Source organism: Chanodichthys erythropterus, chromosome 10 (genome assembly GCF_024489055.1).
Source record: "Chanodichthys erythropterus isolate Z2021 chromosome 10, ASM2448905v1, whole genome shotgun sequence".
NCBI classification, from domain to species: domain Eukaryota; kingdom Metazoa; phylum Chordata; class Actinopteri; order Cypriniformes; family Xenocyprididae; genus Chanodichthys; species Chanodichthys erythropterus.
The window spans coordinates 34668540-34684294 of NC_090230.1; the positions used below are offsets into that span (position 1 = coordinate 34668540).

Consider the following 15755-nt stretch of genomic DNA (forward strand, 5'->3'; position numbering starts at 1 on the left):
AATTACACCATCTGCCACTAGAGGGCACGTTCGACTGGACACAGAGTTGTTAAGCGCAGTCACCTGTATCCGAGGGTGTTGGGAAAATGTGCTAGGCACAGGAGAAATCAGATTGCATTGCAGAAAAAAAAAAAAAAAGCTTGTTAAGCAGCAGATTGCATTTCCAGATAACTCCCTCTGGGCCACATGCTGTGGTCGGTGTTCTGCAGCTGGATATTAGTTGAATTACACAGTCTATTAGCATGTCATTTAAAGAGGTTCATGCATTAACAGGTGCCCGTTCATTCAAGAGAATCCAGTGCAGTTTGTCATATTATTTGAAGGAGGAGGAAAGTATGATTAATAGATGCAATATTCGAACCTCATATTAAAATGTCTACAAATCTGAACCCTGAAGAGCTGGAAGTGTACCTGTAACTCCACGCCGTAGCCAGTGTACACCATCACTGTGTACGTGCACTGCAGAAACGCTCCTTCTGGAAGGGGCGGATCGTCTGAAGAATCGATGTAGCCCTCTGGGTCGGTGAAATTGACCCTGCAGTTTGTTGCAGCTGGAGGAAAATGCCATACAGATGACATTAAAAACCCAACCGTTCATCTGAGAATTTATGCAAAGGGGATTTGAGAAAGAGAACAACAGTGAGGAGATATATCTACATCATCACGCTGTACGCTACAGGTCAAACGTTTGGAATAATTTTAATGCTTTTGCTCACCAAGGCTGCATGATTTAATCACAAATACAGTAAAACAGTAATATTATGAAATATTATTACAATTTAAAATAACAGTTTTCTATTTGAATATATTTTAAGATGTAATTTATTCCTGTGATCAAAGCTGAATTTTCAGCACCATTACTCCAGTCTTCAGTGTCACATGATCCTTCAGAAATCATTCTAATATCAGATACTAGATACAGGTGTTCAAATTAGCTATATTTTCATTCAAGCTGCAAATTCCATCTCGTGCTTCCATCTTGAACAAAATCATCACTTCTGGGGGAAATTTGTCGCAAATAGATCTTTTACAGCTATTTATGCTAAGTGTAAATAGATACTGTTTGCAAGAAGAATAATTAGCAACAAAATCTTAGCATCTTGTAATGCAAACAGTGAAAAAAAAATGTCATGCTGTTATTAGTACTAAAAATAAAATATCTGAGCAATGGTTGGCAGAGTTAGTGAAAATAGCCTTTGCACTTGGTGCAAATAGGCACTGGCTTGAATAATTATGATAATTTAGTTTTTTACAGACAAAATCCTTATTTTTGTTTGTTTTTGTGCACAAATATATTCTCATCACTTCATAAAATTAAGGTTGAACCACTGGAGTCACATGGACCTTTCTGGGCTTTGAAAGTGGTAATTGCATTGCAGTCTATCAGAGGTCAGAAAGCTCTCAGATTTCATCTAAAATATCTTAATTTGTTTTCTGAAGATGAACGAAACTCTTACGGATTTGGAACGACATGAGGGTGAGTAATAAATGATAGAATTTTCATTTTTGGGTGAACTAACCCTTTAAGCTTAGCTAACATGACGCTCCAGCAGCCTGTTTGTTTATGCTCCTGTTTCAGGAAGTCAGTCGCTAGTTCTGCCTTCTCGATGACATCACGCACTGGCAAGCGATGATTAGTTGGGAAGCAACACATAGTCTGACGTTTCTTGTCCACCACACAACAAAAATTTAGGAGTCAAAATCACATAATCTGACACAGTGACTATCGTAACAGACAAAAATTGTGTAGTCTAGGGTGACCATATGTGCCATTTTCCCAGGATTTGTAAATTGCCTAAATTGGCTTGAGCCCTTGCCTCTTTAATCGTGAAAGTGGTCATATCGATGTGCCCCCTGAACGCGATTTCTAAACGGAGGTCTGTGCAAGCCACTGTTCTTATTGACAGTCTTCATGCAATGCATTAAAACGTTGTAGTATTTGCAATGCTTTGTAGATCCAGCCTTCTCGCAAGCCACGATTGGTCGATTATGTATAATGCACGCTATTGGTAAAATAATTTTTTTATCATTACCTTCTGCAAATATGAAAACAAAACCAAAACTACATTTTATGCAACTTAGAAATCCTGGACAGGACATGTCCTGGGAAAATGGCACATTTGGTCACCCTAGTGTAGTCTGAACCTGGATCCATCTGCTAGTGTTGTCAAAAGTATCGACTTTGATACCAATAAAGTACTGAAATTTTAAAAAAGTGACCAGCATTTCCCCCTAATATTTTAAGTGCTGTTGAGCGGATTCTCAAACACCTCTGATTGGCCATTGTGTTCACACGTTCAACAGATATGTCTGTGATTGGCTACAATGGTCAACGCTTCAAAAACGTGTTATAAATAGACATCTTTGACGCTCTTCGCCGAGTGCTTACACAGATTGCGAGCGTTTGAAAGCAGGCGTCTATCAGCGGATCCTTAATATATCCACTGATGGATGGATCCTTTGATAGACGACTACTTTCAAAAGCTCCTAAGTTTATCTGTGTAAGCACTCAGTGAACAACATGTTTTTGAAGCGTTGATCATTGTAGCCAATCACAGATATATCCGTTGAACACGTGAACACAATGGCCAATCAGAGGTGTTTAAGAATCCGCTCAACAGTACTCAAAATGCTGGTATCGTCACATTTTTAAAATTTCAGTACTGACTTGGTACCGAAGTACCGGTACTTTTGACAACACTACCATCTGCTCTCTAATCGCTCTTGCGATACTTTGAAGTCATACACCGATCAGTCTGCGCAGCACCGCTTCAAATCGAACACACCAAAAGAAAACACTGCATCTGAGCAAATTATTCAGTCACATGACTTTTCTTGATGTGCAAATCATATTTTTATGCACATTCTGGATGTTTTATCCACATCTTTGGGTTTCCACTTGCATAAAAACTGAACAGAATCCCAGCTATGCAATGATTTTCAGTGGCAAAGCAACCATAAGTCATTCACTTTCAATGAGAGTTGGCGAGACTGCTGGGAATGCGATGAAGTTAATTAAAGGTCAACTATTTGTAAATGTGCAGCAGCATGAGGAACAACTACTAGCAGCCAACAGTATAATGACTCATTCGTGATTCAGGTTTCTCTGAATCTCGGTCTTACCTGAGGTGAGAACACCAGACGCTGTTTCAACGTTCACAGTGGTGGGAACAGCAGTGGCGACTGAAGGCTTTGTGAGTGCGGTTGGAGCCTCAGTATCCCAGCTCGGCGTTGCGACGGCCTCCGGGGGTTCGGTGGGGAGGTCGTAGGCTGGAGGTAAAGTAGGGTGGCCAGTGCCGCTGTGTGCAGGGAGCATCTTCCTCAGAAAGGGCTGGTCAGGTGACAGGGCATCTGCTCCAGCCCCGAGCCCCTTCCCCAACATGGGCACCAGATTAGGGGGTAAACCGCTGGGAAGAGTCACACCCTTCTGGGCCAAAAGATGATCCTTACGAGACAGGACCGACTCTAGGAAGTCCTGCCCCATGGACGCAACTCCTATGGGGGTTTCTTTAGGGACTGGTACCTGCATCACTGGAGTGAAGCTGGGTGGAGGAGTCAAATCGGTCTCATCTGGGACAAAGAAAAAGAGTTTGATAACAATTAACAGGGAGTAAACAAAACTTAACCGATATCCGTGCAATTGGAAACTGCTCTGCTTCTCAAACTTGTCTTATAAGAAATAAAGCCCAGTAACTCTGCAGTTTCAGAAGAGATTGTCTCAAAATGTCAAGATAAGTCTGCAAACAAAAGATCTCAGATCTCAGTATGAACATTTCTCATCAAATTCTTTCAAAATCAGATCATCTGAGCTGCTATACACACTTTTACAGCACTATACTCAATGGCTGCATCCGAAATCGAATACTCTCGAGTAGATACTTGTTTTAAATAAGTAATTACAACTCAACTGCTAAAAAAGTATGTTCTATATAGTAAGAATGTAATCCAGACTACATCTGTCATGTTGTCATAGTCATGTGACCTACCAGTGTCGGTTGCATCACCTTACTTCATTCATAAATCCTTTCCAATGGCCTCATGGGATAATAAAGTGCCCATCATATGTACATTTCAGAATCTTGCCACAACTAGTAGGTCATCCCGGCACATTTTGCCTACTCTTTCATGAATACTGTGAATACTTCTTTTGTCACATACTATGTTTTTGTGCCTACTATATAGTAGGGAAGTATGCAATTTCAGATGCAGCATCTCCCTGTCTCCCAATGTGCATACAATCCATCCTAAATAGTATGTGAGATTACAATTGTATCTCAACACAAAGTATGTTGAAAAGAGTATGCCAAAAGTCCCCAGATGGTCTACTATTTCCGGTAGATTTTCAAAGTGTAAATCTGTGCACACTATAACGGCTAATAATGGAGGAGGATTCAGTTCAAAACCTGACGGTTAAGTAGAGAAGTTTAGATAAAGGTGATTGAGTGACTAATAATCAACATTTAACCTGATAAAAAATATTAATGATAATGTTATCCTTGTTATTTTTCATCTGCAACAACAATGTGGATTTTAATAAAGATCCATTTGGCCATTTACTTTTAAATGCATCATTATGCAAACACATGAGGAGTCTCCCTGTATGAAAGACCCACGACTGGCAGATCATCGAGCTACAACTGTGACTACAACTGAAAAATAAAATTCAACCTAAATAGTAATATTTAAAAAAAAATTGACAAAAACACATTTAAGTAAAAACTGAAAATATGAAAAAAATGTTTGTTCAAAATATTAATAAAAAGTATAATACTATAAAGAAATAATACTAAAATAACACTGCTCCATAATGTACGTTTAAGACATGGTGTCACACATCACTGACACCATTTTCACTGGCTCCACTACAAAAAAGGACATTTTATTTGCAATAAAATATTATATATATATATATATATATATAAAATATTATGTTTAAAAAATGAATAAGTATTATTAAAAACAAACATTTACCACAAGAAATGATAAAAAAAAAAAAAGCTGGATATTATGAAACCATAATTTAACCTTCTAATAGTTAACGATTAAGAAATTTTAGAAAAATCTAAGACAAAGTTGATAACAGATTTGTACATTTTCTGAGTCTTGTGAGCTCTGAGCTATAAAATATTCCTCTGGAAAAGCTTGTTGCCAAACACATAAGTGCGATAATGTGCATGATTTGTGATAAGGTTATGGTAAAGTGCAAGCTTCCACTGCTGTATTCATTCAGGGCAGATGTCAGCTGTATCACTGATGAGGGGTCGGTGTAAAAGAGGTGGGAGTTCCAGCTAAGGGGGAATCTAGTTTTCACAGCACTATCCGGCTAAGTGGACCAATGCCAGGACTCTAAGTTATTAAAACTCCCTCTCTCTGTGCTGCTGATTCAGGTTTGCAGACAGTCCTTGATGGGGAGGATGGACTGGAACACAAATGAAGCGTGTCAGAGAAACGATGCCGTAAGAAATGCACCGACATGCCATTTCCTATGTGTGTTATTATGTGGAGCTTCACCTCCTGCACACCAACCCACCGCCTGAACTCATTCTCATGCCACTGAAACACATTTTCTGCCAAAAAGATATCAATGAGCCAGTTAGATATAAAAAGTGACATTAAAATGTCATGCTTATGCTTTGTTTAAATTGGACCAAAAAAAGACTATTTTCTGGACTATATATACTCCCACATACAGCAAGGATCCAAAAGTATAAGACCACATTCAAAATGTGGGATTGTTTTTATTATTATTATTTTAACTGAATTTCAGATTTTGAAACATTTTTTAAAAAGACACACATATAACAAACTAATTCAGATGCATACGACTTCTAATCTCTGTTGGCTTTTTCACCACAGCGGCCATTCTTCAAGGTGAAAAAAAGGAAGCACCTGATCAATTAAATTACACTGGCGAAAAAAGCTATTACCCTCAGAGAGTGATAGAGTGTTGTCCAGGGACATTGTCTGAGCAATAAAACATGTAATGAAAGTGAGTACAAGAGGAAACCACCTGACGTGGAGTGCACAGGGCCACTTCGTCCTCTAGTGAAAGTTAATTGGTCCATGTAAGTTATACATGCCCTTCTGAATTTATTAGAGAATCAAACAAGAAGCCAGCTGACTACTGGGTTTATAAGAAATATATTTAAAGGGCTCATGAAATGGATTTTTAAAAAAATATTTGAATATGTTTCTTGAGGTTCACTTTTAATAGTAATAATTTTTTTTTGTATATATGCAAAATTATTTTCAACCCTCGTTCTGACCCTCTGACTGAAATTATCTGTTTTAAAGGTGCCGTAGAACGCGTTTTCAAAAGATGTAATATAAGTCTAAGGTGTCCCCTGAATGTGTCTGTGAAGTTTCAGCTCAAAATACCCCACAGATTTTTTTAAATTCATTTTTTTAACTGCCTATTTTGAGGCATCATTAAATATGCGCCGTTTCAGCACGCGGCCCCTTTAAATTCTTGTGCTCCCTGTCCCCGAGTTCACACAGCTAATATAACCCTCAAAATGGATCTTTACAAAGTGTTCGTCATGCAACATGTCTAATCGCGTAAGTATGGTGTTTATTTGGATGTTTACATTGATTCTGAATGAGTTTGATAGTGCTCCGTGGCTAAAGCTAACATTACACACTGTTGGAGAGATTTATAAAGAATGAAGTTGTGTTTATGAATTATACAGACTACAAGTGATTAAAAATGAAAATAACAACAGACTTGTTTCCGTGAATACAGTAAGAAATGATGGTAACTTTAACCACATTTAACAGTACATTAGCAACATGCTAACGAAACATTTAGAAAGACAATTTACAAATATCACTAAAAATATCATGTTATCATGGATCATGTCAGTTATTATCGCTCCATCTGCCATTTTTCACTATTGTTTTTGCTTGCTTACTTAGTCTGTTGATTCACCTGTGCACAGATCCAGACGTTAATACTGGCTGCCCTTGTCTAATGCCTTGAACATGAGCAAATATTGGGGGCGTACATATTAATGATCACGATTGTTACGTAACAGTCGGTGTTATGTTGAGATTCGCCTGTTCTTCGGAGGTCTTTTAAACAAATGAGATTTATATAAGAAGGAGGAAACAATGGAGTTTGAGACTCAGTGTATGTCATTTCCATGTACTGAACTCTTGTTATTCAACTATGCCAAGGTAAATTCAATTTTTGATTCTAGGGCACCTTTACGGGGCGGCTCCTTTAAGGCTTGTCAGTAAACAACGGCTACTGTTATGATTGGACATCATTGCATAGGAAACAGTATCAATGCCCCCTCGCTATTGCATGCAAGTGTTTTGAAAACATTATCCACATAAAACCGACAAAGCATTATGAAATCGTTTACTTATGGTTTGTGATGCAGCTGCTATCAGATTCAATACAGTCGGCTGCTTCATCTGTCAACAAAAGATTCATTGCGAACTCTCCATAATACTGTGCCAATTGTTAAATGACTGAACGGCAGTAGGCGGAGCCTATCTATTCAGCTATTCTTTGAAGTCTTGCTCTAGAAGCAGGTCTTTGCTTTAAATGAGGTCTTAGCTTTGTGTGAGGTCTTTGCTGTTAAAAAAGGGTGTTTTCCAATTTTGGGCTGTTTTAAAACAGGGATAGGCATTTCGCAACCACTTTACCTGTGTAGCTCGGTTCAATACATCAGTTCTGTTTCTATTGAGGAGGATGTTTTAAGCTATGAAACTTACAGGATGCTTTTACAAAGTCTTGATCTTGTTTTTGGGCTCTACTAGAATAGGTTTTCTAGTAATGTTCAAAACACATTATTTTTCACATATTTGACATTGTTGCAGATCCTCCCTTCACAGTCTGTCAGTAACGCTCTGTTTAGTTTCTGTCTCTATGAAGCCCCGCCTTCTGAAAGCGCAACATGCTCTGATTGGTCAGCTGGACCAGTGTGTTGTGATTGGTCAACTGCTTTGTGTGTGTTTTGGAAATGGCATGCCCCTTACCATAACCGTGAGATTCAACACACTACTAAATAACTCCCTTTATTTTGCATTTGCCTTGGTCGGAATTATGTAAATGAGGGATATTGTGACGTGTTCGTTCCTGGAAGAAAACTCAAGACAACGGTGGAGTTTTAGGGAGTTCAAAAACAGTGTGCACAGATATAGAGAATAACTCTCGACTGTGCTTTGCAGACCTTTTTCATGCTCAGACAGCAACATTAGACAATGAAGAAAGTTGGACATGTAAAAAAAGCATAATAGGTCCTCCTTAATGGTACTCTTACAAGTCAAAAGATCAAGGAACATTTGATTTCTCATATCATGACTCCCCTTGATAAAACTTCAACAGTGTCTGAAATGTCTGAAAATATTTTGCACATTTCATTGGCCAGAGGTTGCTTATTCATATCTCAGGAATTCTCAATTACCTCATAGGAATAAACTTCTAAAAGAGAAAAATGGACTCAAACAAGACTGTTATTAAAACACAGAAGAGTACAGAGCTATAAAATTAATGTGGATAGCTGTTCAGATAAATTGATCTTAGGAAAAACAGACGAGAAATGTGTTTGAGTTCCCAGAGTTGCCAAGATACTAAAGTCTGCAGTTTGAGATCTCTTCTGAAACTCTAGAGGAGCCACATTCGAGATTACACAGCGTCTTTTTCTCAGAAGAACAATCTCAACTTCAACAAAGCCTCTTTGTGATCTTCTAATCTAATCATCGTCTAGAAGAAACAATTGAAGCATTAAAGAGATTTGTGTTCATATAAGATGACTAAAACATCTGACCTTTGAGAAATTGGATTCTATAATACATTCATTGCGATTCAGCACTCAAAACAACAAACACACATTCATTAATGGTTCGTTTTGAGGCAAGAGCTTTCCATAATCACTGTTTGCGAGTGCACGGTGTTATCTCTGTCAATCATTTAATCTATAGGGACAAAGAGTAGCAATTTCTCTCTATTGTTCACTGGATCTTTTTCACCGTGTTGTATTGCTGGTTCTACGCCGTTGGACTTTTATTTATAGCAAGTGGGTCAGACAAAGCTAACACCATCTGACTCTGAAACTCCAGCGCCACTAAACACTACGGGGTTGTATAGTTAGGACAGGAGCCATTATCCACAGAGAGACAGAGAGAGAGAGAAAGAGAGAGAAAGAGGAACTATTTTAATGACACTATTTTTCAAACCTGCTATTTTGAATGTCAAATGAACTATTTCACCAGTCAGAAATTGCAAGCGGACACATTAAGAGCTTGTCAACGCTGAAACCGCTTTTCTGCTGTCTACAACCTCCGGATATAAAATAGCTGCAAAATGTCGTAATTGTCGTACAAATGTTGTAAGTAACCCCCTGTAAATTAATAAATCAACTGAGCAATCAATTATAAACATAAAGAAACAAAAATAACTAATTTTACAATAAAAAATTAATCAATTAAAAATAAAATAAAAATCAATTTAACAATAATGTAGAATGTAGAATTTATGACTTTTTTAATTTGCAAGAATATGTAAATACACACATATATACTAATTAAACAAATATGTATATAAACACAAATTAAATAAATTAATAAAAATGCAATTTTCAAACAAGTAATAATTTAGAAACAATTGATTATGGATAATTTTTTATAATGAAATTATGATTTATGAAACCATTTTTAATTTGTGAAAATATGGACTCATATATATATATATATATATATATATATATATGCAAATAAAAAAATACAATAAATTAAATACATTAACAATGCCAAAAATGCAATATTACATTTAGCAATTAAATAGTGTAGAATTTGATTAACTAGCTATATATGCATGCATATTTTATATATATATATATATATATATATATATATATATATATACACACACACACACACACACACACACACTCACGCACACACACACACACACACACACACACACACGCACGCACACACATACATATATTTAATTAATGAATTATATCACAATTATATATTTCCATTCATCAGCCAGCACTCTTTTTATCAACGTCAACTATTAAAACAAAACAAACAAAAAAAAGCACATGCACCAACTTTAAGAACCAGAAATGACTAGGTTGTTATTTTCCCCACTACTCTGAATGACAAATGAACTATTCCAGCGGTTAGAAATTGCTCACGTCAAGTAGACACATTAACACCCGTCCACACCGAGCCAGTGATGCGTCTTGCAGTGGTGTCAGTGCGGTTGAGCTGGCCCCGTGAACGCCATTCATTCACATGAGATAATGAGCCGCAAACACAGGGGCCCCAACAGCACAGCAATTACGAAGAGCACAGAGACCAACAGTACTGCTGATTGAGAAATTAATCCTCCTCTAGCTGTCATCAACTTAAACCTCACTGTTGCTCTCTCTCATGCTGTCTCTCTCCCTCCCTGTCTCTCTTTTTCTCTCTCTCTCTCCCGCTGCCTCTGTCTTTTCTTTATCTTGTTTCCTTGACTCGGCTTCTTTCCGTCCCCCCGCACACTGCTTATTCTGTCGGATTATGACTCAGACAGCTTTCCTGACAGTGACGGCGGAAACAGAAGAAATGCAATTCAATAAATGGCCAGCACTGAGAAAAACGCAGGAGGGGCGAAAACCGGTGGCAGCTCAACCATGCGAGAAATATTAATATCTAAAACCAGACTGAGCTTATAAAGGTAGTTTCTAGCTGCTGTTTTTCTGGGTTTGCTTCTTTTGTAGCATGGATTTTGGATTGCACATATATGAATCTGGTAATCAAACAGGAGTAATATATACAGTATATAAACCCCTGAAGGTGTGCTGTGGTATTTGGCACCAAGAAGTTAGCAGCAGATCCTTTAAGTCTTGTAAGTTGCGAGGTGGATCGGACGATGTTCGGCACATCCCACAGATGCTCGATCGGATTGAGATCTGGGGAATTTGGAAGCAAAGTCAACACTTCAAACTCGTTGTTGTGCTCCTCAAACAATTCCTCAAACATTTTTGCTTTGTGGCAGGAGCATTATCCTGCTGAAAGAGGCCACAGCCACCAGGGAATACCGTTTCCATGAAAGGGTGTATATGGTCTGCAACAATGCTTAGGTAGGTGATACGTGTCAAAGCAACATCCATGGCAGGACCCAAGCTTTCCCAGCAGAACATTGCCCAAAGCATCACACCGGCTTGCCTTCTTCCCATAATGCATCCTGGTGTCATGTGTTCCCCAGGTAAGCGATAAAACATGAAAAAATTTTCACTTGCTTTACAGATATTTATTGGAAAGTGTTTAAACTATATTTTACCACAGTTTACAGGTGGTAGACAATTAATGTCACAGTTTCAGTAACTTAGGACACTAAAGACTACTTACTCTGAAAAAAATAAAAATATATACACTTAAAACTGTCCCGAATGGTGCTTTTAATTGCAAAGGGTACTACCATCATACAATCATGGTAATAATGCCATAGATTTTTGCATCTTCAAAACACAGTACCATAAAAACACCATAGTATATAAATATGGTAATCACGTGGTACCATGGAACATACACCAAAATACTGTCTTTACCGTTTACCACAATACATTTTTGTAATGAGATTTGATACATAGTTTACAAAAAAGGCAAAGTGTGGCAACTGTACTTTTTATATGTTCATATTGTTAGAAAGTAAACACAGCAACTTGTGTAACATACTGTTTGTGCATCAATATAAATAATCTAAAAGTGTTTTATGAAATATGACAGCATGGTAAAAAACATCCCATGTTACTCTAGCTGAAGCTCCCTGTCTCAGTAACAAGCCCTATTCCAGGCCTTTCTCTTCCAGTCTCTTGAAATCCAGGAATATAATTCCTCTCAGCAGCTTCCTTTGACATTCAAACTGAGGTGAAAGAGGGCCAATCACGCGGCACAATGGTCTTTTCAAGAGGAAGATCCCGACCAATCTGGATCAGAAAGAACCCTGAGATCCTGTCAACTGAGTACAAACACTTGATGGTTACTATCCCGCCTCCCTTTGTGTGTCTGGATCAAATCCAAAAGCGGTTGGGAGCGAATATGCCAAAATCAAAATAGAGGCATTCAGTTGTCATAATTGCAGCCTGGAGAGCAGTTGGAGGATTTTCAGTTAGACGCTGTTGCCGCAACAACCTGGAGAGATTTACCAAGCATTTTCTGCTGTTGATAAAGCACAGTGTATTTACCTCCACGAGACAGTTACGTCTTTATCAGGATGTTGCTAAAAGCCAGCAGCTATAGAGAGCAACAACAGAGTTCCTGAAGTAAAAATCCTATTCATTTTCTTTATAGAACAACTGACTTTTAGCAATAACCTGTTAAATCCGATAAAGACAGGCCTAGCGTGAGTTCTGAGGTTGAACGATGGTCTATGCTTCTGTAGAAGTCACGATTCAAAGAGAATTCAATTCAAGTTTTCTACCCCAATCATGCTTATTTGCAGAAATCCACCATGAAAACAAAAATTGCAGAAACAGAAATGAGGTACTATTTCTCAAACGTCTTGTGTAGGCCTATATATTTGAATATTTTGCAATAACCCAAAAATATATTTTTAATCATTAATTGTTTTCAAATTTGATTATATATTTGCTTATATTCACACACTATTATATAGAGTTATGAAACTATTAAGCTATTAAAAATATGCTACTATTACTAGTACGTTTTTTAAATAGAATAAATAGATCAGTACTTTAGTTCAGCAAGGATGCATTAATTTGTTAAAAAATGACCGTAAAGACATTTATAATGTTACAAAAGATTTCTATCTTTTTTATTTTTATTCATCAGAGTCCAAATACATTTACGGTTTCTACAAAAATATGAAGCAGCACAACTGTTTTCAACATTGATAATAATCATAAATGTTTCTTGAGCAGCAAGTCAGCATATTAGAATGATTTCTGAAGGATCATGTGACACTGAAAACTGGAGTAATGATGCTGAAAATTCAGCTTTACATCACAGGAATAAATTACATTTTATAATATAATCAAATAGAAACTAGTTATATTTAATTGCAATAATATTTAAAAAATATAACTGTTTTTGCTGTATTTTTGATCAAATAAATGCGGCCATGGTGAGCAGAAGTGACTTTTTCCAAAAACATTTAAAAATCATACTAAAATAATATAATTTCTTTCTTTTTGTACCATATCATGCATTATTTCAGTTAGTTCTACCAACAAACCACCAGCAGTCCAACATAAGCGTATTTAAAATAAACCTTTCTTTTCTAAGCAAAAACACACCTCTTTCAATGCAAATGAGTTGATTTATAAAATATAAATCATGGAATATATTGCCTGCCACAATTAACTTTGTTTATGCTTCAAGTCAAAGTTTATAACAGGATTCATTGGGGAGCTGGTTAGTTCACTTCAAGGTTCAAGACCCTTTATTTGAAATCCCTACGGTGAAAATGAATAGGAAAAACTACTCCCGGAAGCAACGGCACTGAAAGAAAGTGGGCAGTCATAATACAAGAAAGGGCATTAAAATAAGCTAAAAATGACTTGACTGAACCGGTAAACACGCTCTTGCGGAGTCGAGCAGAGCTTCCCACACACTTCCACATCTCCCCCGTCTACACGGCATCCCATTATCACCGTTTAGTGCTATGACTGTGTGCTGACTCATTAAAGGTGTCAATGATCCCACCATAGAGAGAAAGAGTAACAGAGTGGTTGTGAAAGGAGGGATTGCGTGAGATAAAGAGGACGGTGGGAGGGTGGGGAGAAAGGGAGAGAGGGAGACTAAGCAAGACTGTGTGTTTCTGGGCAGAGCAGATAAAGGCCACCGCCATTGGCTGTATGGATGCGGGGAAGAACTGCACGCTTGTCAAGGTTTGAACGCATGGCTGAATAGAAAAACATATAACTAACCTTGACTTTTCAATCTCCACATTTGTCTGCTTTTATGCCCTTCCACTTTCCACCTCTGGTGACATTCTCTACATGCTTTACAGCTGACAAACAGACAATTACTGTAACCGTAAATTCCTGAGGCGCATTCCCTTCCATTCATATTCAGTTGCTGTGGAAAAAAACATGTGTAAAGGCTACATTGCTTATGACTACATGCTACAAAACGTCACGCATATTGGGGGCAATTAGCTAAATAGCTGTCCGTGAGAATTATAAACCACAGGGAAAAGAAATGCAAGTGTTTAACGTAAACATTACAGTGTTGGCAACAGACAAGTACCAGATGGTTTTTAAATTTGAATAAAATGAAAACTAAAAGATTTTCAAATCACATGAGCCAATATTTTATTCACAACAGAACATGGATAACATGACAGATAACATTTTTACGCTTTTATCCACTAAATGAGCTCATTTCAAATTTGAAGCCTGCTACAGGTCTCAAAAAAGTTGCCAGGGGGGCAACAAATGGCAGAAAAAGCAAGACATTTTGAAAAGATTCAGTTGGGACAACATCTAGCAACTAATTAAGTTAATTGATATCAGGTCTATAACATGATTAGCTATGATAGGGATGTCTTAGAGAGGCAGAGTCTCTCAGAAGTAAAGATGAGCAGAGCTGTGAAAGAGCACGTAAAAAGAATTCTTTAAAAACAATGTTCCTCAACGTCAAATTGCAAAAGCTTTGCAAATCTCATCATCTACAGTGCATAACATCATCAAAAGATTCAGAGAAACTGGAGAAATCTCTTTGCGTAAGGGACAAGGTCAAAGACCTTTATTGGATGCCCGTGGTCTTCAGGCCCTCACACGACACTGCGTCACTTATTGGCATGATTGTGTCAATGACATTACTAAATGGGCCCAGGAATACTTCCAGAAACCACTGTTGGTAAACACAATCCGCCGTGCCATCTGCAGATGCCAACTAAAGCTCTATCATGCAAAAAGGAAGCCATATGTGAACATGATCCAGAAGTGCCGTCATGTCCTGTGGGCCAGGGCCCATTTAATATGGACTGTTTCAAAGTGTTCTATGGTCAGACGAGTCCAAATTTGACATTCTTGTTGGAAATCACAGACGTCATGTCCTCCGGGCTAAAGAGGAGGGAGACCTTCCGGTGTGTTATCAGCGTTCGGTTCAAAAGCCAGCATCTCTGATTGAATGGGGGTGCATAAGTGCATACGGTATTGGAAGCTTGCATGTTATGGAAGGCACCATGAATGCTGAAAGATATATAAAGGTTTTAGAGCAACATATGCTCCCTTCCAGACGACGTCTATTTCAGGGAAGGTCTTGTATATTTCAGCAGGACAATGCAACACCACATACTGCATCTATTACAACAGCTTAGCTTCATCGTAGAAGAGTCCGGGTGCTGAATTGACCTGCCTGCAGTCCAGATCTTTCACCTATAGAGAATGTTTGACGCACCAATAAATGAAAAATACATAAACTAAACTAAACTCTTCAGCAGCTGGAAAATCTTTTCAGGCAAGAATGGGACCAAATTCCAACATCAAAACTCATAACCTCGATGCCCAGACGTCTTTGAAAAGAAGAGGAGATGCTACACCATGGTAAACATGCCGCCGTCACAACTATTTTGAGACCTGTAGCAGACATTAAATTTGAAATGAGCTAATTTAGTGCATAAAATTGTAAAATTTCTCAGTTTAAACATTTGTTATGTTATCTATGTTCTATTGTGAATAAAATATTGGCTCATGTGATTTGAAAGTCTTTTAGTTTTCATTTTATTCATATCTAAAGTACGTCCCAACATTTCTGGAATTCGGGTTGTATATTTTAAAATATAA

The 15755-nt window shown here is 37.7% G+C and overlaps 1 protein-coding gene across 1 annotated transcript in view; it reads right to left on the bottom strand.

The window, feature by feature from the left end:
• The window catches only part of LOC137028556 (seizure 6-like protein), a 48507-nt gene that overhangs the window by 15128 nt on the left and 17624 nt on the right, over positions 1-15755 (bottom strand). Inside the window, exons 2-3 of the mRNA XM_067397505.1 lie at positions 3124-3570; positions 412-551 (exon numbers count right to left, since the gene is read on the bottom strand). Of these exons, the coding sequence (XP_067253606.1) occupies positions 412-551; positions 3124-3570 (587 nt within the window). The remainder of the gene's footprint in view (positions 1-411; positions 552-3123; positions 3571-15755) is intronic.